Source organism: Protopterus annectens, chromosome 6.part0, assembly GCF_019279795.1.
Source record: "Protopterus annectens isolate FY-2018-M chromosome 6.part0, PAN1.0, whole genome shotgun sequence".
Classification (NCBI taxonomy): Eukaryota; Metazoa; Chordata; order Ceratodontiformes; family Protopteridae; genus Protopterus; species Protopterus annectens.
The window spans coordinates 1,732,267,783-1,732,291,908 of record NC_056737.1 but is presented as its reverse complement, the minus strand read 5'-3'; the positions used below and the strand labels follow the sequence as shown (position 1 = coordinate 1,732,291,908).

General features: G+C 35.7%; 1 protein-coding gene across 1 annotated transcript in view; it reads right to left on the bottom strand.

Annotated features, from left to right (window-relative positions):
* FAM171B (family with sequence similarity 171 member B) overlaps positions 1-24,126 on the bottom strand; it is a 777,296-nt gene that overhangs the window by 404,122 nt on the left and 349,048 nt on the right. The window contains exon 5 of the mRNA XM_044075125.1: positions 269-439. Within this exon, the coding sequence (XP_043931060.1) occupies positions 269-439 (171 nt within the window). The remainder of the gene's footprint in view (positions 1-268; positions 440-24,126) is intronic.

The following is a 24,126-nucleotide window of genomic DNA, read 5'->3' as shown; positions in this document are numbered from 1 at the left end:
ATTACCTTTATCAATTTGTGTAAGAAGTCACCAGCAAACTAACACTGTTTCTAGGGACAGTATGTTGTTATTCTGAATCCCAGATATCATCAAATCTGAGCCTAAAATGCTGATTGTGGCACATAGAGTTTTGGCTAAGCTGTTACTGAAAAGGCATTTTTTTTTCCCCTTTAACACAGACTGTACTTGAAAACTTGTTTCTTATCCAGCACATCTGTCTTGTCTTAAATAACTCATTGAATAAATGAAGAGATAAGCTAGAACTTACCCATTTTTCTATCAAGTGTCCAAGCAGGTACAGCATCAGCAGGGCTCACAGAACTCGAAGGGGGTAAAGGTAACGTGATATGAACTGGTCCAGTCACTTTTAATTCACTCCCACTGGAAAACAGGTTCACACTCACTGCTGCTAGAGGTATCAGGTCAATGCTCTTAAAACCTGTAAACAAATCCAGTGCAATAAAATTCTGTGAAAATACGCAGTTAAACAGGCAATGGTGATTATCCTGAGAACCAACAGTATACCTGAAGCATTTTATGTGTCAGTATAAGCCAACATTAAGCCATCCTAATCGCCACAGATTTTTCTTTTCTTTTTTCAGTTTCCTTTTATGTCACATGATTTACTTCTGCTTCAAGATTCATATATCCTATTTTAACATAATTACATGCTGTTCCCTATCAACAGAAGCACTTCTTAACTTGTGTATACACCACTGATGAACCAGCTTGTTATATGCTGCTACATAACAGAAAATAACATTTTATTATTTGTTTTGAACTAAAATTATTTAACTAATCAGTTCATCTATTCTTTCTCTGATTACCCACTTATTCCACTTCAGGGCTGAGAGGAACCAGTGCTTATCCAGGTACTCAGTGAGCACAAAGCAAAGTCTCTAAGCCTCTGTAGCATTTCCTCATGTATGACACACATATCTATAAGTAATTTTGAGAATTACCAACTTATCTACAGCATGTGTATGAGATGTGGTAGGAAACTGGAGCAACAAGCAAGAATCCACATGGGCATATTTATGACATACAGACTCTACAAAAAAGAAACTCCTGTTGAAAATAAAATGATAGAACCAAGCATTGCGAGGCAGCAATGCTAACAGCTGTAGTACTATGTATAAGTCTTGAATAGAGCTGACAAACTGGAAGGTGAATTACACTCATCTCTGGTTGATGCTTTAGCTGTCATGGATGCTGTCACAAATAACATGGACATCTACATCTTAGTGGTAAGATATCTGAATTCACTTTTGACCTCTTGTCACTGCATGGAGCCTTGCATGTTCTGTGTATACCTGTTTGAGCTTTTATCTAACTACGCTAGTTTAACCTTACTTTTAAAAATGTGCTGCTTGACTGACTAAACTAAATATATCCATATATATCAATATATATATTGTATCTACCCTATACCTGTGTAGCCTTGGCCATGGCTACAAAGGGTCTGAGATGGACCACATCACTTACCTGGTTAGCATGTAAATAAAATAAAATTGAATGACTATACATATTACAGGTGTATAACTAAAAAATAACATTTTCACGACAATCTAGAATAATCAAAGAGCTTTAACATTTAGAATGTATTTTACTAAGAAATGAAACATTGAAAATAATATTTTTTTTAACTCATACACACTCACTTGTAATTGGTGAAGGTACTGGTGACAAATATGTTGTCAAAAATGTAAGTATGTAGCAGAAAAGATGTAAAAATAACAGTAATGTGCCAATGCCTTCCAACTATTTTACTTGAAAGTAGTTGTTGGGGAATCATTTGTAAAATAGGCTGTTTTCCAACAAAGCATCTATAAATAAAGATGTTATAAACTGTGGCTGTAGAGCTGTAGTGGTGAACTGGCTGCAGCAATGTTTTGTTTCACTGCTGAAGAAACTGCAAGCTAAGAACTGCAGTGAAGTTCAGAAGTAATGCTTTGCAGTCTGCACTTTTATGACTATTCTGCTATCTACTATTTATTTATTTACTTACTTACTTACCTACGGACATATGAATGTGTGTAGGGTAAATCATGACTTTGCACTGCAAAAGTTAAAAGCCCTTTTGTGTTCAAAGAAGCAGTTTGAATTTGATGTAAAAGAAATGACAAATAGTAAAGTCATATTGTGAAAAATGACTAGTTTGTTGGCTGAGTGAAAACACTGAGCCTGTACTGGCACAAAAAGATTAAACCCTAACTATGGTCTAGGCAAGCTGAGTTTAATTAGTGGCTTGGGCACTAGATGATGGAGCAGGCAGGAGGAATGGGTGTATCCATCCTTGGGTGAGGAAGTGCATGTGGCCAGGGGCACATGCAGTCAGATTTGCCCAGTGCAGACCACATAAGTAACTATATGACAACTGACGTGGGTAGCCAAAGAAATCTACTGAATGTGAGCCCCCTGCAGAAATTAGAGGTGGTTTAGCACTGACATTAACCAGATGCTCTGCGCAAGGGATGTTGCTGGGTAGGTGCAAGGGTAATATGGCTTTACAGAAAAACATGAACCGTCCCTAATGGCTGCCGTACCTACAGCTTCTCATAATTAAACCTTGCCTTCAATAAAGTGGAAAAGAGTGGGCAGACTGACTGGACACATACAGACACAAACAGTAACACACACACACACACACACACACACACACACACACACACACACACACACACACACACACACACACACACACAAACACAAACACACACATTTCTACGTACTATTTCTAGATGTTTAGAGAGTAAGGGGGGAGAATATACAGTGGATATAAAAAGTTTACACACCCCTGTTAAAATGCTAGATTTTTGTGATATAAAAAAATGAGACCACAGTAAATAATTTCAAAACTTTTCCCACCTTTAATGTGACCTATATAACCTGTACAATTCAATTGAAAAACAAACAAATCTGTTAGGGGAAAAATATAAAAAATAAAATAAGTACAATACGCTGGTTGCACAAGTGTGCATACCCTTAAACTAATACTTTGGTGTGTGTACACACCCTTAAACTAATATTTTGTTGAAGCTCTTTTGATTTAATTACAGCATTCAGTCTTGTTGGGTACACACCTGCCATCAATTAAAGAGACTCTGATTAACTCCAAATAAAGTTCAGCTGTCCTAGTAGGATTTTCACACACATATATGTATATGTATGTATGTGTATATAATATATATATATATATATATATATATATATATATATGTATATATATATATATATATATATATATATATATATATATATTTATACACACATATATAAAATGCAGAAGAAACAGAGCACAACTACCATTAGGGCTCCAAACATAAATTAAAATCGAGTACTTTAATAAAATGCCATATAGCGTACAAACAAAAAGGAAATAAAAAAGAAATAAAAAATAAATAAAATGGAAGAATTTTCCAATGACCTAGAGACAGTCCCACTAACAAATGACATGCTAACAGTTTAACACAGATGCAGGATAGTAATTCTGCTAATGAATTAGCTGGTGCCAATAAATCATGGACTAAAGTAAATTCCCCTCAAATTACCAGCTCTAATTTCAACACTTCTAATACGCGTCTACTGAAAGGTGTTTGGAAGATAACACTGCTAGTAACTTGGGAGCAAGATGTAAAGACACTTGTGCATTATCTTTGGTTTTCACAGCGCACCCATTACCTTTATTACAACATAGAAAAAACAATACCAATGCTCTGGTAAAGGATAGGCTCATAAAAAGCAAACAATCCCAAGAACAGCAAATAAATGAGCCACTCCACCACGTCTGTAATTCTGTAGAAATCACTTTTATTCTTCAACAAACAGTAAGCGCTTTTACGGTCTCTCGAACCACTTCATCAGACTGAATAAAACAACAAATTGACTCCTATTTAAATATAAAAGCATGTATAACAATTAATCAATCAATCAATAAACCTATAATGCAATAAATATATAATTAAGAATTTTCTTTAAAAACTGTACCAAATGGGTGTAAAAAAAAAAATAAAATATATATAATACAACATCACAATGTAATCAATGTTTAAGAGCTCTATTCTTTAAAAATGGCTTCAAGGAAACTGCTTCATTAATCCCTGGAGAATTATATGCATTTAATTTTAAAATCCATCTCTATTCAGCTGTTTCTGTTCTGTTAATCAAGTCACCACCTCTCATTCCTTCCTTTAACATTTCTAACACTAACAATTTAAAGGGATGTGTGTTGCCAGCTATCTCAACATGTTTCACCAGGGCATTTGTCTCTTTTTTGTTTAAAATATCCCTGTAATGCTCTTGTATACGTTCTTTCAACATGCAGTTGGTTTTACCAATATAATAAGCCTGGCAGACTACGCAGAATGCAAAATAAATAACGTTCTTGGTTCTGTAGTCTGCATAATGTTTGGCATATATTTCAAAGCCTAACTTAGTGTAAATGAATGTGGAGCAAGAATATATATATTTACAGGCCGAGCAGTTTCTACATGCATAAGTACCTTTTCTCTGGGACAAATCACAATTCTTCATTGCATTGCTGTTATAACATAGCTGATGCTTCAGGGTTTTTTTTATTTTTAAAGACAAAGTTTGGTCTGTTGTCTATCAAATCTTCAAGATCTTTAGCTGTGCTTAAAATATTCCTATTTCTGTTAAATATATCACAGAAATCACCAATATCACTACTATAAGTTATGGGAAATCTAAGTCTGTTGACATTTTTCTCCGAAAAGTCTGATGTTACTACCTTCTTGGAGAAATAAGCTTTCCCTCTGGTATCCCTAATTTTAGTCAGCTCAAATAACTGCTTGTCAAAAATCTCACTGGAATAGACTCTCTCTAAAAATTTAGTTTTAATATTTGCCAGTGCCAGTTCAAGTGATGCATCTTCATTATGCAGTTTCATAAGTCGCAGTATTTGCGCTCTCACTATGTTGTTTTTTACTAATTGTGGATGCATGCTGTTATTATGCAGTAATGCATTCCTTCTAGTGGATTTTCTAAACATACTGGTATGAATTCCTACCAAGTCAGACTTTTTTATTTTCACATCAACGAAGTCTATCTCATTCTCAGAAACTTTACTAGTGAATTTTTAAAAAGTGGTGGTATTACCAAGATATTCTATAAATGAGTCATTGGTCCCTTTCCATAAGAGAAACATATCATCGACAAAACGGGTATACCAGATTATTTTATCAAAATAGAATTCCAAGGACAAAAATACATTATACTCCCATTCTACTAAAGTAGATTGACGTAGCTATTGGCACAAGGTGTGCCAATAGCCACGCCAATCTTTTGCAAAAAATATTCATCTCTGAATATAAATATGTTATTTTCTAAAATAATTTCAAGCAGAAAACATATCAAATTTATCTTATCAACTGTATAAGTCTTCTTCATAGTTAATAAGTTTCTAATATTCTCTATCCCCCAATTACTGGGGATAACAGTAAACAGGGACACTATGTCCAATATAACAAAAAATACTGTTCATCTACACCTTTCATTTTATCATACAACATCTCTAAAAACATCTTTGTATCCCTCAGAACACTACTACATTCATTGAGTATGGAATTCAGACATTTCTCCACATAAATGGACAAAGGTTCAGTGGCCCAACCTTTGCTAGAGACAATGGGTCTCATTGGAGGGATTTCTACACCTTTATTACAACAGCCTGTATGCAAAGGGGATTGTTCACTGAGCAGAGGAAGGAAAAGGAGGAAGCTTTCAAAGGAACATTAACTTATCCTGTATCTTCCGACTCTGACCTGGTCGTGAATTTCAGTAACCTTGAACTTTCTTCTGCCTAAAGATCTTTGTTAAATAAAGGTTTATCCTTCATTCCTGTGGTTCCATCACAAATGAGTGACATAACGGTTAATTTGAAAATGTTTTGTAGGAATGTGATGTTGAACTATATTTTTGGCTTAAGTAAAAATGATAACTGTTGAAGACTAAAGAGACCTAGCCTTGTTATACCCCAGAACAATGCTATTTAGACACCTTTTTGAAAGTGTGTGAAACTGGTATTTATAAGAGACTTAATTAACCTAGGCATCACTTTCATAATTTAAGTAATGAAGAGATACTGGCCTTGAAAGAATTAATTTAGAATGATACTATCACCATTTGTCCAGGAGATAAAGATGGTGCTGTTATTATCCTACATAGTTCAGATTATAATAATAAGATGCTTAATATGCTGAATGAAGAATCCACATATCAACTGATTGGTCATGCTACCATCAATATGATGATTAAGAACTTGAACGATATTTTATATGAATTATTAATGTGTTGGAGAATTGGTGAAACATTATATGATTTCTTTAAGATTACTTCTCCTGTGATACCAACTATAAAAGGGCTTCTCAAAATTCATAAATGCTATGAGAATCCTTCATTATGACCCATAGTTGCTGGTGCAGGATGGGCCACGGAACTCCTTTCTATCTATATTGAACACAAGTTGAAAAATGCCTTTTCCTTGGCTTTCACTGTTTTGAAAAATACAAAGGATTTTCTTGATACTTTGTATACATCCAAATTAGCGATTACTGACTTCAGAGATTATTCTATGGCTACGCTGGATGTGAATAGCCTCTTTACAGTAATCCCTAATGTATATGGGGTTATGGCTGTAAGGAATTTTTTACAAGGTAAAGAAGGTTATACTAATAGTAGGAATGATTTATTATGCCAACTGCTAACTATAGTATTGGAGAACATTTTTCTATATGAGAAGAATATCTATTGGTAGAAATGGGGAGTAGCCATGGGCACTTTCCGTGCCAAAAGTTATGTGAGCATCATATTAGCATACTGGGAATCCAATCATGTGATGAACAACAAAGTATTTGTCATTAATATCTCCTATTATAGATGCTTTGTGGATGATACAGTATATATATATATATATATATATATATATATATATATATATATATATGGGTCTACTTCAATCCACCAAAATTATGTTTCTCTGAAACTTAATTCTGCGACTCCATTTATCCAAAAATGCACTTTTGTGGAAAAACAGATTAACAAAAAGCAAAAAAAAAAAAAAAAAAAAAAAAACAAAAACAAAAAAAAAATGACAATATTAAACACATTTATGCTGCATCCCCACTACTTACATATTCTAAAGATCAAAGTACAGTGGGGAAAAGGGAATATTCCCTTACACCCACTGTGCTGCGATCTACAACAACCTTGGTTGATAAAAACTGAGTAACAACAAACACGGCAAAGTAAAGTAAACCAAACAGCTTTTATTATAACCTAGCGTTTTCACATTATCCTCAACACTTCATCAGACTTTAAAAATTCACAAGTTAACACTCACTATTTAAAATCCAAACCACAAATCAGAAACTAATGCTTAGTCATGGTAAAATATACAAGTTCAAAACCATTAAATATAGTTCTATGAGACTCAGCAATAGCAGTTTATTTTTAATTGGTTTTCACTGCAATGCTCTGCTTAAGAATTTCGATTGTTGGAAACATCTAGCAATTTTAAATGCAACAGACAGGAACTCGCAGCTTTTATATATTTTCTTTACGAGAACTACATTAAGCAAGCACACACAAAGACATTAAATGTTCACTCAGTCACTTTATCATGCAATCCTTGCAATAAATTAATCCAATTTTTTTTCTGCTTCTGAGTCTCACAGAACTATAGTTAATGGTTTTGGACTTGTATATTTTACCATGACTAAGTACACATCTACTGTTAGAACTAGGTGACTAGCTGATGAGCAGTTTTTTATATATACTTAAGTCATACTAGAAATTACAGTTTGTTTGGGGGGGTGGAGCCTAGATGGCCAACTGGTAACAGCTTTTTTTCTTGAGCTCCACATCAGTTACTAAGAAACAGGGAAATTATTATTTAATATTCTATTATCTGCAATTTAAAAGTTGTACAAACTGTTTAAGAACCTGTAATCTACTAGATTTTCAACTTTCTTAAAGAATTTCCTGTCAAAATTAATGGTTATTTAGCTGAACAGAGATGAGCAACTCAAAATCTTTACATTCTGATTCCTCACCAAAAAAAAATTGATCCAGTCTATATCTACCACTCTCCAGGAATTATCCTTAAAAATGGACAGATTCACTGACAACCTTGAAAACTTAAAGATAAACTGTCAACAATAAACTGATGTTTTGAAGGAGATCCTCCAGCAACAACAATCCAAAATTCTGGACATTGAAACTTCACTGAATGATATAGATGGAAGACTTAAGGAAGATAAATACCACTGTGAATCCATTTTGCAACAAAATAACTGGCTGATAAATAAAGTAGATGATGTTGAAAACAGAGAGAGGAGAACAAATATTAGAATCTTTGGTCTCTCTGATAAAACAGAAGGAGAAGATATTATTTCCTTTCTAAATTCCTGGCTGCTTGAATTTCTGGACTTAAAAGGTTTGTCCTATGGTATTGAAAGAGCACATAGAGCCATTGGGAAACCTATTCCTTCTTCTCCTAATGCTTCCCCAAGATCCACAGTTGTGAAGTTTCTATCCTTCTTAGACAAAGAACTTATACTAAAAACAGCTTGGAGAAAAAGTCCCTTGTCATTCAAAGGAAACCAAATAATGTTTGACAACGATTACTCCACAAGAGTCCTGGAAATGAGGAAAAGCTCTTGGCCATTGGTAAGACTGTTAAAGCAAAATAAAATGAAGGCACAACTAGTCTGTCCAGCTAAAATCAAAATCTTTCATCAGAATGAAATGAGATCTTTCAATAATATTGAAGAAGCTGTTTCTTACATCCAAAACAAAAACATCATTACAATTCCAGAAGGCATGGACTGGTCACCATCTACAACTCTTAAAAGATCATCTGAGAAAAATAATTGGATGGGTGTAAGAATGCTGGACTTTCTGGTTCTCTCAAAGATCATACTAAATCATAAAATGTTCATGAACGTCTAAAAGAAGTATGTATCACTACTCTATTTGTTTGTGAATACTTCCTCATTTATCTTATTAGTGAAATTGCAACTTAAAATTAATATTACTTCTCTCTTATCTAGATACAACTGTTAAGAATGCTTAATATGTATAGTCAGTGAGATCCTGCATACACACGTTTATTTCCTCTCTTGAATTTAACAGTTTTTGTTTCTCCTTTTAGTAAAGGTTAAAATGCTGCCTGTCTATCTGGGAATCTGATATGCTTACTGTCAAGGCTTGGTTCTGTTTATGTTAAAAAAAAAAAAAAAAAAAATATATATATATATATATATATATATATATATATATATATATAGTTATTTGAGGTTGTTTTAACATATCATAATGTATGGTTCAAACATGGTACAGACTTTTCTTCCCTTGTACTCATTCAGCCTAGCGTTTCAACATTCAAAGCTGATAGTTTACTGTTTCCCTTCACGAAATAATAGCCTAGAGCGTTACTTTGAAATAAGAAACAGTTTTTCTTCACTTGAATACACTCATGGTTGTTTCATGTGCTGGGCTTTATCTAGTGTGAATGAGGCTTGCTTTGACTGTGGGGTGAGTGATATAGTGAATCTCTGTATACTTGTTTATTGGTGTTTGTGGAACTGACATGCAGTCTGCGTTGTTTTACTTGTCGTGCTACATCAACAGCTTAACAGCTGTTTAAAATATGTGATTACATAAGGGATGTTTGAAATAGTAAATCCAAAATCACGGAAGCAGTCCACCAGCTAATAACCAGATCACTTTATTAAGGTACGGAAAACAAATCACAGCAAACGTGAAATGTGTTTGAAATAGTAGTGGATTAGGAGGTAATATTGAGACGATACTGGGAAAACAACTCATTTAACATTTGGTCTCCATATTAACCAGGGCGGTGCTATGTAAATAATGATGACCTCATCCTTGTAAATTGAAGTTCTTCGAATACTGAAGGAACTGACAACCCAGATAAATAAACAGCTTGGGCTCCCATATCATCGTACTTATAATTTATACACATTAACACTTTTGTTTTGCCCATAACACTTGCACTATACAATTAACGGAAACACCTGAACACACTGAATAAAATCTACTGTTGAACAGCTGATCTCCTGGAATCACCACCACATGTAATTGTTGCTCACCAACAGCAAACACAGTTTTAGAACAGTAAACACCTTTGCTATCACTTTGGTTTTTAGTTTGGTAAAGGCAGAACATTTTCACTTCTGTTACTAATGGACATATATTAAAGCATTAATTATTAGCGGGTACAATGGACTCCTGTTAAGGCATACTAGCCCATAAAAATGACTGAGGATTAGCACAGCAGAAACAGAGATTTACTGAGAAGAGCTCAAATGTTCTGTTTAATGTATTAGAAATGCAATGACAATTGCTGGGAGTTACAAGGTAAAATTGTTTCATATCATTAAATAGGAGTTAATGAGGAAAAAAGAAAAAAAAATAAATGTATCTATAAGCTCTTGATAAAAGAGAAACTAACTGTAATAGATGATATGATAGTTGTACTTTATAGAAATACAGAAAGTTTACATGAACCAAGCCAAAACTACAAAAGTTCAGAAGACTCAAACCCATCACTACAGTGTAAAAGTAAAAATGTTTTTATACTCTCGCAGTCTACAGTAACTGATTAATTTAGTTCCTGGTTTGGCAACATATCCATAGTTATTACATAGCTACACATTAATGACTATAACTGTAATGCTATTTAACTATTGGAAATAGCAGAATGAATGGGAAAGTTATTTTACAGGAAAGCTTCATTTAAAAGGCATTTACTGGAGGGGAAAATAATCTGAAATAACTTTGCAGACTGGCTGGCATGTACAGAATGCCTGCCTGAGTAAGAAATAGTTTCCTTTCATTAAATATGCCTACAATAGCTTAATTTACTAAGCTTCATCTCATATAGATGAATCCTGTTTGAATGCAGGCTGAGTACTGTTGCATGCTTTCTTTATATATATCTGTACATAGTTGATTTGGAATTAAATGGTGATTTGTTAATTAACATTGACATCACTCCATGGTCATCTGAAACTCACCGAACGTCTGAGCACTCAGAAAACATTTGAGCAGATTGTTTCCCTTAACCATCACCACTTACAAGTGTACATTCTAATTTCCTATTCCTTTGTTCATAATTATAGTATTGTAATGTTGTTTAGTTATTAAGTAGCAGAAAAATGATATGGGAAATTATTATACAGGGAAGCACCATTTATAAAACACTTCATAATAAGGGAAATGATTTAGTTAACTTAATTCTATAGCACGGACTGGTCTTACTGATTTAACTGAAGCTAACTCTCTATCTATAGTACATAATGAACTTATGCTGATGTTAAACTGAAATGGTAAATAGGAAAATAGATTGATTTAGTCCACATAAAATGTATGTTTTTCTGGGAAAGGTCTTTTCTAATAGGGAGGTAACAAGTGAGAGAAAGCTCAATGGAATGTAACTTTGATGTATAATATAATTAGATCTTGAAAGGATGGAAAACTAAGGCTAGTTATGCATCTAATTATCAACATTAATAAATAATGACTACTTAAAGTGTCTGACAGTTTAGGGGTGTATGACTAAGTACTCTCTCTAAGTGATTCTTTAAGTTCTGATACTACCTCTTCTTAGCGGTAACATATATTGACTAATAAGATGCTTATAAACCAATTATCAATTGGATTATACTATCATTATTTTCCCTTTGTAATAAAAATGAACTATAAGGCTCTTAGAGGAAGTCACAATTTGACATACAATTTCTCTAGTTTGGAATTACCTTGATAAACTCTCCCTATTTATTCTCAGTCATGTAACTATTACTTGTTTATTGGAGAATGCATCATATTTAGTGACTCTCAATTCATCAAAATGTTTAACTATATTATTGTCACTTAAATGATTCTCAAATGCTGACCTACTGCTTTACTGATTTATTACAGTAAATGCTAATTTTGTTTATTCATCTTTAATTCTAATAGAAGTGCTTATGTAATCATCTGCTATTTGAATTCTTCTCTTTTAATAAGCCTGATCATGCATACTCACTGTTAAACTATTAATCTTTTGATTCTATAACTATCCATACAGTAATGAAAATATGTTCCCTTTCAATTAAAAGTACAGTTTTGTACCTACCATAAATGTAGATGTTCGAAGATCCACATTGCTGCAGTCCTTACATATGGGTAGTCCGCTGTCCTCGGTCGGCCCAAATACCAAAGTATTAGGCTGACGTCGGTCAAGGCGCTTAAAACTGACATCAGGACGTCAGGGTACAAAAGCGCATGACCGACGTCATTTCCTCAGTCTTTTCTTGCCCCAGATGTCAGAAGGCCCTAACAAGACAGGCCAAAGCCAAAAACCAGCAAAACCCAACCAACCACCCGTGCACTAACCATATTTACAATATGTACAACACAAACCACACCACCACCTTCAACAACAGAGGGGAAGGAGGGAGGGTAATGGACTGCAGCAATGTGGATCTTGAACATCTACATTTATGGTAGGTACAAAACTGTACTATGTTCTTCATCTCACATTGCTGCAGTCCTTACATATGGGTAGAATCCCAAAGCAGAGGTAAGGGAGGATGGCAAAACTATAAAGCATTAGGAGCTGCCAACATGCCTTGTAAAATTGCAGTTGCAAATCCAGCCCTATATTTAGAGTAAAGTGGAAGGTGGTAATGCTTAGAGAAAGTATGCACTGAACTCCAAGTAGCTGCTTCCAAAATATCTTTAGTAGCCACCCCTTAAAAAGCTGTAGAAGTGGCAGTAGCCCTAGTGGAATGAGGCCTAATCCCAGCTGGAATCTCCTTACCATGATGGGAATAACAGAAAGCAATACAAAAACCAATCCACTTAGAAATAGTTTGTTTTGAAACAGGTTTGCCCTGAGAACCCAAAGCAAAAGAAACAAACAACTGCTGAGACTGCCTGAACCCTTTAGTTCTGCTCAAATAATATCGCAACTGTCTGTGAATATCCAAAGTGTGCAAAATCTTTTCCCCTTTATTTTGGGGGTTTGCATAAAAAGTAGGCAAATGAATAGTTTGGTTTAAAGCCACACTAGAAACAACTTTAGGCATAAAAGAAGGGTTAGTACGCAAAGACACCCTATCCTTGTGGAAAATTAAGAAAGGCTCAACTGCCATAAGGGCCTGTAATTCAGAAACCCTTCTCGCAGAGGTAATGGCCAACAAAAAAGCAGTCTTCCAAGATAAATATTTCAACTCTGCCGATGCTGCAGGCTCAAAAGGTTGTAGAGTGAGTTTCTCCAACACAAAATTGAGATCCCAAGCAGGAGTAGGAGCTCTACGTGGGGGTCTTATATTCTTTGCCCCTCTAAGGAATTGCTTAAACAAAGGCTGAGAAAATAATGGTGGGTCACAGTCATAGTGAGCAGAGATTGCTGCAGCATGAACCTTTATAGAGGAGAAGGACAAACCTTTGTCCAATAACTCAGTAAGGTATTGAAGTGCCACACTTAAATTAGGTTCAGAAACATCAAAGTCCTTTGCTGTACTCCAAAATAAAAATCTCCTCCATGTATCTGCGTAAACTTTCCTTGTACTAGGCCTTCTGGCCTCCAAAATAATATTCAAAACTTGTTGTGGAAGCTGAGACCCTCCAGGGTTTAAACCAGAATATGCCAGGCTGTCAGATGTAGAGAATGAAGTTTGACATTGAGTAAATGACCGTTCTCCTGAGACAGCAGGTGAGGAATCGAAGGCAAAGGCCATGGAGGCTCCTGTACCAGACTTCTCAGTAATGGGTACCAGTGCTGTCGAGGCTAATCTGGAGCTATTAAAATCATGTTTGGCTTGTCCTGTCTGACCTTCAGCAGTACCTTTGGGAGGAGAGGCAGAGGTGGAAAGGCATACACGTGAAGATTGCTCCAATTGAATGAGAGAGCATCCACTTTCCAAGCTGAGGGATGAAACCTTTTGTGCAAAACTTTGGCAGCTGGTAATTTAGTGGAGAAGCAAACAGATCTATGTCTGGAGTTCCCCATAACACTGTCAACCTCTGGAATACATGAGGATCCAATTTCCACTCGTGGGGATCCATAATTTGTCTGCTCAACACATCTGCTAAGGAGTTCTGTGCTCCTGGCAGAAACCTTGCCTAAAGATTTAGCTGTAAACTGAGAGCAGTCTCCCACAAAATCATTGCTTGTCTGCATAGAGGATAAGAATGCGTTCCCCCTTGCTTGTTGATGTACCACATGACAGTTGTGTTGTCTGTTTGAATCAACACCTGCCCTGGAAGAAGTAAATCCTTGAAAGCTATCAATGCAAATTGGACTGCTAACATCTCCTTCAAGTTGATATGTAGATGTTGAAGTCTGGCAGGCCACGTGTCTTGTATCCATTTTCCATTTAGATGAGCTCCCCAAGCTTTGTCTGAGGCATCTGTCGTTAAAATCTGACTCGCCTCTGGCCGGGTCACAGAGAGTCCCTTGTTTAGGTGACATTCCTGAGCCCACCACAAAAATTCCTTTTGAATGCAAGGTATTATTTGAATGACAGTGTCCAAATCTTGGCAGTGCTGTGTCCATACATTCTTGAGATACCATTGTAGCTTCCTCATATGCAGTTTGGCATTGGGAAGTACCAGAATACAAGATGCCATGAACCCCAAGGCTTGAATGACTGTCCTTGCAGTCAGCCTGGACTGATGAGACAACTGGTGGAAGTAAAGAGAAAGATTCTTTTGTTTGTCCGGGGTTAAAAAGGCCATCTGGGATGCTGTATTCAGTCTCACACCCAGAAAGCACATGTCCTGAGAGGGTACTAGACTGGACTTTATTTCGTTCACAGAATACCCCAGGCATCTTAACACTGCCATCACATACTGTAAATGATGAAGAAGTTCGTCCTTTTCTTGGGCCAGTATCAGGCAATCGTCCAAATAAGGATAGATCTGTATTCCTCTTAGCCTGAAGAAAGCTACCACTGGAGCCAGAACCTTCGTGAACACTCTGGGCGCAGTAGATAAGCCAAAGGGCAATGCAGAGAACTGATAATGTGAAGTCCCAGCCCGAAAACGCAGATACTTCCTGCAACTGGGCCTGATAGGAACATGAAGGTAAGCCTCTTTGAGATCCAGAGTCACCATCCAGTGGTCTTTGCCCAGCAGAGGTAAAAGCTGTTGTAACGTTAACATTTTGAACTTGGGAATGTCCAGATATGTGTTGAGGATGGATAAATCCAAAATTGGTCTCCACGTGTTTCCTTTCTTTGGTACTAGAAACAGGCGAGAATAAAATCCTAGGCCCACTTCTGGCAGAGGAACCGTTTGTATGGCCCCTATTTGAAGTAGTAAAGAAATTTGTTTGCGAGCCTCTAGTCTTTGCTGAGGAGGAACGTCCGGCATGCCTTTGAAAGGAGGCAAGGTATGGAAATAAAACTTGTAACCCTGGTGTATGATATCCAATACCCATTTGTCTTGGGTAATCAACATCCAATTTTCCTTGAAGAGTGCTAACCTTCCTCCCAAAGGTGCTGCCAGGCAAGAAGGATCTGGCAGCTGAAAAAGTAGGTCATTGGGCCTGTTTACGAAAGGACTGGCCCCTGTCCTCACCCGAAGATTGTGCAGGTGAACTCCCTGTTCTAGGCCTGAAAGAACTCTGAGCTCTGCCCCTACCACGTCTAGATCTACCCCTAGACTGAGAATCATAAGAAGGATACGTCCACCCCTTAGCAGGCCAATTCCTACTAAACTTCAGAGGCTGAACTTGCAAAAAATCCTTAACAGCCTGCATAGACTTAGCCTTGTCTTCCATTTTCTTCAAGACTGATTCCACAGGTGAACCAAACAACACATCAGACTGCAAAGGAGCATCCAAAATCCTTGTCTTAACATGGTCAGATAAATTCTGATCCTTTAACCAGGCGTGCCTGCGAAGAACTGAGCCAGTGGCAGCCACCCTAGACGAGGCCTGCACAGCATCAAAACCACACTGTAATGAATGCTTACCCACTTGTTCAGAGACATGCACCAAATCTTGCAACTCTTTACACTCAATGCCTTCCGCCAGAGCATCCACCTTAGACTTCAATTGAGAAAGAAGAAAGTTTTGATATTTCAACATATGAAACTGGCAATTCAAAGCCCTCATAGCTAAGGTAGAAGAAGTATAGACCTTCTTTCCCCATCTATCCAAAGCTCTGGCTTCTTTATCTAGAGGAACCGGATTTTTTACAACAGAGGCCTTGACCCCCTTAGGTCCCTGACTAATAGTTTCTGGGTCCACCCTAGGACTCTTATAAAGATATTTATGAGCCTCAGGCACCCTGTAATACCTATCCAGTTTAACAGGAGCAGGAGGCAGAGAATCAGGATTAAGTGAAGCCTCTGCAAACACATCTTCCACAACATCCAGAACAGGGGGTATAACCAAGGGCCTATGCTGGGGTAACAGCAAAAACTCCCTAAGCCTTTTCCTAGAATCAGAGAAGTCCTGACCTTCCCACTTAAAATGTTCCCTCATAGAATGAAGTGTCTCTGAAAAAGAAAAATCCTCTGGAGGAGAAGCAGAAGGAGTGGAATCATCTGCATCAGAATCAGAATAAGGAGAATACTCCTGCAAGTCTTCAGCTGAAGACTCTGAAATATCGAAGCCTGCTCAAAACTTCCCAACTCTGGCTCCACCCTAGGCCTCTTATCAGGAGGGCATAGAACCTCTAATCAGAGTAATTAAATCTTCTGCCATTTTAAGCATGTGCTTCTTAGGCACAGACCCTGCTGAACTAGGAGTGACACCAACAGAAGCTGAAACTGGCCTGCCTCTGGGAGAAGCCTTGGAAACAGAAGGAGAAGGCCTAACCACCCTAGGAAGGGAGGGGAGTACAGTAACTTGGGAAGCCCCTTCAGCCTGACCTGCCTCCTGAGAGACCACCTCCTGCAAAATCAAAGTCTCCCCCTGAGACTCCAGAGAAGTCTCCGTCGGAACCACCGGTTCCACTGAAGCCTCTAAAGAACCGGCGTCCGGAACGGACGACTCACCTTGCCTGGGTTTAACTGTTTTGTCTTTGCGCTTCTTCAGAGAAGCAGGCGCCGGAGAATTTGACGGCATATTATAATTGCACCGCTTCCCAAAGACCAGCCTAGCACAATCCAACCTTCGCTTAATAGTGCGTTTATTGAACCTAGCACAAAAGCGACACCCAACAACGTCGTGCTCAGGCCCCAAACAAGGAATACACAAAGAATGATAATCCCTATGCGGTATCTGTTTCCCACAAGAAATACAGTTATTCACTTTTTCTGACATCCAGTAAAACACTGAGGCAAGAAAAAAACAAAATAATCCCCAACGGGGTACTTAGCCAACTTGGATTCGGTCTGAAACTCCGAATTCGAAAAATTTCAGAACGCCGAACGGCACTTGCAACGCTGCTTCTGCATCGGACCATGCGGCAAAAAAGACTGAGGAAATGACGTCGGTCATGCGCTTTTGTACCCTGACGTCCTGATGTCAGTTTTAAGCGCCTTGACCGACGTCAGCCTAATACTTTGGTATTCGGGCCGACCGAGGACAGCAGACTACCCATATGTAAGGACTGCAGCAATGTGAGATGAAGAACATCAATGTTTATTAGTGAAATTTAAAATGCACTGATTATAATCAAATTATATATTACATCAAAATATTGTTGTCCTCTCGTACCAATTAACATACAGAATTTTATAGAATACATACTCTGGAGCCTCAAGTTGGGCAATTTTGTTCAAATTTTTGGAATGATGATTAATCTGACTGGATATCTTTGTTCTGTCAGATTAGGAATGGTCTACATTCCATGTCAGTTAAAGGATTTATTGAAGTTTAAACACTTTGTATAAATGTTTTTTTTTTTCTTTTTTCAGGCCTCAATCTAATATTAAATTCTATTTTTCAATGGGAATTAGCAATTTGTCATCAGAATATAACCTTTCCAAGAAAGATACACAAGATTTAAATATTACAAATGTTTGCTACTATATCATTCTAACATTTTTAACCTTTGAACAAATAAGATGGATCTGACCTTTCTTTCTCTAAATGTTAATGGCTTAAACAGTCCAGGGAAAAGATTTAATCTACTAAAATACTTGAAATTAAACAAAGCACAAGTATTTTTTTACAAGAAACTCACTTCAAAATAAATGATAGCTTTGATTGGAACCTGAATGAATACTTAAAATTATCTAAATCTTCAAACACTAAAAAAAATAGAGGAGTTCTAACATTGTGGAAGAAAAACATTATCTTTTCTCAAATTATTTACACTTATGAAGATAAGGAAGGTCTTTTATCAATTATAATAAAATTTAGAAATAGAATTTGGACATTAGTCAATGCTTATTGGTTTCCTGGAATTAGAGTAACAACAATAAAAAAATTTAGAACTTATCATTAAAAATACTAAAGGCAGTCTAATTTTAGGAGGGGACTTTAACTATTTACTTAATGATTCAGAAACTACTAACAAGAGACCTTTTCATATTACCTCTACAGGGAAAAATCTTAAAAAATGGGTAGATAATTTACAGCTATATGATTTAATTTACCTCAAAAATGAAAATTCACTAGAATATTCTCACTTTGATTTTTAGATACAAGACTCAAACCAGAATTGACAACATTTTTATATCCCAAGATCTAAAAACAAAAATATCATACTTTACAATAATCCTGTGCCCTATGTCTGATCACAATGCACTTATTTTTAATCTTCAAATGGATTTTAAGAACTTGTCTTTCACTAAAAGAATACCAGCATATATTACCAAATTAAAACAGTTTAAACGTTGGCTAGACTCAGAAATAGAATTTTTTCTAGATACAAACCTAACCAGCAAGGTAAATGTAGTAATCCTCTGGGACTCTTTGAAAGCTTATTTATATGGCAAAACTATTACATGGTTTAATAATAGGTTCATAGATTAGTACTAAGCTAACTGCCCTTGCAAGCCATTTTAAGCCTAGCCAATTATCCCTTGTGAGACTGAAAGCCTGCACCTTGTGTTTGTGAGGCAAACACCTTAACCATTAGGCCACCCAATAAAATGAAGGAATGGGAGTCTGAATTATCTATCATACAAAAACAAATTGTATTCATTAGCAACAATAATGCAAGAATCTTGTCAAATAAGAAAAAGGAAATTGAATATTTAAATAAAAATATAATGACATTCTAACTTACAAAACCAATTTGGCCTTAGAAAAATTAAAACTAGATTCTTTCTCTGTTTCTCCAAAATATATGCGTAATCTAGCATTGAGAGTGAAAAGACATTCCATTGAAAATAATATTGTAAGCGTGGTTCATGAGGGAGGAATAATAAAAAAAGTTTCTGATATAAGTGATATTTTAGATGCTTTAAACATCACTTCTCACAACAGTACAAAAACAAAGATTCTCAACATGGAATTTCAGACCATGGTATGGACTTTCCTAAATTAAAACACTTACCAGAGAGTTTAATTAATGAGATTCAGAAACAAATCTCTTTAAAGGAAATTATTGAAAAAAATTAAAGAAATCAAAAATAACAAATCACCAGGCATAGATGGTATTATTAATGAAATATATAAACTACTACCATCCTCTGCTATATCAGTCTTACATAAAGCTCTGAATGAATCATACTTACAAGGTACAATTCCACCTTCATGGAGATATTCATTATTTACTTCTATACTTAAAGAAAATAAAGATTCTCATTTGTGCAACTCATATAGACCAATTTCTCTGATTAATAATGACTATAAAATACTAATGTCTATTTTAGTTAACAGATTTAAGAAATCATTAACTCATCTCATCACTGAAGATCAAACGGGATTTATTTATAATAGACATACCCAAGACAATATTCAAAGAATTCTAACCACCATAGATATCTTAAACAGAGATAATCAAGAAGCTCTTATAATCACCCTTGATATTGCAAAGGCCTTTGATTCATTACATTGGAAATATCTCTTTGAAATTCTTGAATCATACAAAGTCCCTATTCAGTTCATTACTTTTATAAAAAATATTTATAATAACAATTTGGTCTATGTAAAATTAGGGCCATTTATGTCGGAATCTATTGAAATTACTAAAGGAACCAAACAAGGATGTCCAATGTCTCCAATCTTATTCGCTTTAGCAATAGAACCCTTTTCTTTGGCAATCCATTCTAATCCCAAAATTAAAGGCTTTAATATAAATAATCAATTTAACTTCAAGATAATGCTATTTGCAGACAATATTTTACTTACTTTAATAAACTCAGAAGAATCCCTACAAGAATTAGATTTATTAGTTAAAAATGTTTACTGTAGTTCTGGTTTAAAAATTATCAGTTCTAAATCTAACCACATGTTGTTGTTGTCTTTCGGCTTTTCCTGGTTAGGGGCCGCCACAGCGGAACTCCGGTCCGCTAATGAATGGCAGTAGATTTTCACGAATGCTGAGGTGCCAGCTCTACATTCAACCTTCAACGGAGGAATGCCCATTTACGCATGTCTTTCGAACGTCCACCCAACCACGGGGAGGACATGCAGACTCCACACAGAAGGCGCTCCCCGCACTCCAACCGAGAATCGAACGGGAGAACCTCTTGCTGTGAGACAACAACGCTACCGCTGCACCACCATGGAAATCTAACCACATGCTTTTAAATAAAAAAATTTTCAATGACAACACTAAATCAACTACAAATGAAATAATTGGGAAGCAGGTCTCTTCTTTGAAACATCTAGGGATTGAGCTATGTGAAAATATTGAACTAACTTTAAAAACAAACTATAATAACATTGTAAACATATTAAAAACTCTTACAGAAAAGTGGAATCAATTGTATTTAAATTTTGAAGATAGGTTACAATTAATTAAAATGATTTTGCTACCAAAAATAAATTACATTGCTTTATGGGGTCTATATTAGAACATCGACTTTTTAAAACATTGAATGTTCTAATATTGACCCCTATTCAGTGAATGCTGACAATATCGAACATGCAGAACAGCAAAATTTTTCCCAGGGAAAAAATTTGCTGTTCTGACACACATACACACAACAAAAGCACACCAAACAAATAGCAATCCACACACATACACTTAAAATCTTACATCTAACCCTCCACTAAACTGTACATACACCACTAGCTATCCACTTACCTTAACCCAAACCATAACCCAAAGGTCCATCACTATCGCACACTCACCTCATCCGCGCCCTAACCCTAATTCACCTACCCCACCCTAACCCTCATGTCCACACAAACGCACACTTACCTGACCCACGCCCTAACCCTAACTCACTTACCCCGTGCCCTAACCCTAAAGTCCTCACAATCGCACACTTACCTGATCCCAACCTGTAACTTTCCACCACAGTGCTGAAAATAGCGAAGCCACAGGAACAGCCAACCGAATTTTTTCCCTAGGAAGAAATTTGGTGTTCTGCAGCTTCACTATTTTCAGCGTTCCCTGAATAGGGGTCGATATTAGGACATTCAAAGTTGTGAAACTTTGATGTTCTAATATAGACCCATTTTATCTATTCCTATATCACCCAGTAAAAGAGTTTTAAAAGAAATAACTAAAATTCTCTTAAAATGTTTGTGGTATCCAAAAAAAAAAATAGAATAGCTTTATCAAATCATATTAGACCTTGGGAGTTTGCAGGAATACATTTTCCAGATTTAGAATCTTATATTAAAGCCTCTAATCTCAAAACAATATTAAATTGGATGGATCCAAAGTAATCATCAGCTTGGAAGTCATTACATGCAACTATTATCCTAAATGAAAATAAATTAAAAACTTTACAACTAAGCGAACTAAGTAACAAACTTTGGTATGTACTTTGTGTTAATATACAATATAATACTACTAAACTCACTAATCTAAATTATTTAAATCATATATACAATACTTTTAAAAGTTTTGTTAACAACAATATTGATATTAAACTATGGATCCAGCTTTTATTTCCCTTTAAAATTACAAAAAAAATGTTTTTTAATAATATTAGTACAGATACTCTAGTGTTTGGGAAGTGAAAAAATTTAAATGCTGGTATCATTGTACAAGGACCTTAGTTGTCCTAGATGCACAAAATGTGATTAAAATGTTTGATTTATCAAAATCAGACTGGCTGGCTCTCAATAGCTTACTTTCATTCACTCAAGATCTATGCAGAGCAATAGAGAACTCTTCCTTTAATTCCTCGTCCAAATTTATAATTCTTATGCATAAAATTCTGCATAGTAAATTTAATTGGAAAATTTTAATCTCAAAACTTTATAAAATAAACTCTAAAACTATTCCTAATCAGAAATTTTGGGATTTTATTACTAGAGGTTGTGCACTGTCCCTAACCTCTTGAGAATAAAACTAATCTTTTACACTCTGTTAAATTAACTTCTAACTTACAAATTTGGAAGATTTTCTCCTGGAAGTTTCTGCATAGAGCTTTTTATACCCCAAGTAAAATTGCTAAATTTAATCTCTCTAAGCAGGAAACATGCTGGAGATGTTCTTTAAAATGCAAGGCTGATTGGTCTCATATTTTTTATGATTGTTCTCACATGGCAACACCCATTAGGCAATTTTAAGGTGTAATAAGTGAGAAAATAATAACTACTTAAAAATATACAGGGAAATATTAATGTAGAAAAAAAAGAATATTATGTGCTGAAAATAAATATTTCTTTTTTCAGTTTTTAGGCGTAGTAGCTCTTCAAAATGTAACACTCTGTAGGTAGCTTTGTGATTTACTGAGGACTGTTCATCAACTTTCTTACGGAAATCTGCCAAAGGCTCTTAATTTAAATTCCAATTCAAACTGTGAATAGCTGGAGACAGATATTGCCCTCTGATCTCATATATGGCGGGGCTTCTGCCAAGTCTCATAATTCTGAAGACAAGGTTATCAGTAAAGTTAATATCATTCTTTTTGTTGACAAGCACTTAAGAGCATTGTGAGTCTGTAACATCTTTTTCCAAAAAAGCTGACCGCCATCACTTATCACCTGACTTTGTATAGTCAAAATGCATTTGTTTTGGACACCAGCTAAAGATCCTCGATCCACAAATTAAACTTAGGGTATAATTTACAACAGGTTTCATTTGAACAGTACATTTGTAGTTAATTTTTTTCACGATAGGGATGCTTTCCCTGTGAATATGTACGAGTTTGATAACGGAGTATCCTGTGAATCCAAGGGGATATGGGGTATCATTTTTTTATGCTCAGAGAATGGGATAGATTGCCATCTCATACCTTACATACTTCAGTTTGTATCTTCTAACAAATGTATGAGGCAATTTTCTGGGGTTGGAGTGGGGAAGTATTGAGTTGATGCACTTAAAGTGTTCTCAAAGCAAGCTGTTAACATGGGAAGTTTGTTTTTATTTTTTAATTTTATTTATTTATTAACAAGGAAAGCCCACTGGACAAAAGTGCCCCTTTTAAAGAGTGACCAAGAGCAAGTTGGTGCCTTGGTTTAACAAACTTAAAACATCTTATCCAGAAAACCTCTGGAAATTTTCTGGTAACTTTTAAGCCTGAGGCATAATACATTTCCAACAGAAACTCTCCTGCCTGTGTGACCAAATGAATAAAAGACCAACATCAATAACCACACATCAGCATTCAGAACTCATGCCTCAATTATATATGCAGTAGAATTAAAGCCATGAAATCACATATTCAATCTTTCTAGTTTAGAAAACTGTGGACTATGCCACGACTGTCTTATGATAAAATATATAGCAACATATTAAATGTTACTCCATACTCTGTGTCTGGTTGTTCAGTGTCATAGGCTTTCAATAGATTTATAGAAATTTTGGGGATATATTGATAATTTCCTTCAAGCTATCTTTACTGATTCCTTTATATTATCAAAACCTTTATTTTTTTTTTAATGTAAATGAATCTATTACAATGAATAAGAAAAGTAAATATCTTCTTTGGACAATCCTAGCAGTAGCCAAAAAATGCATTACGAGAAGATGGAATTCCCCCTCCATTCCAACCATCCAAAACTTCATGATCCTACTGGATGAAGTAGCGTCAATGGAAATAAAAGCTAAAGAATTAAGAATT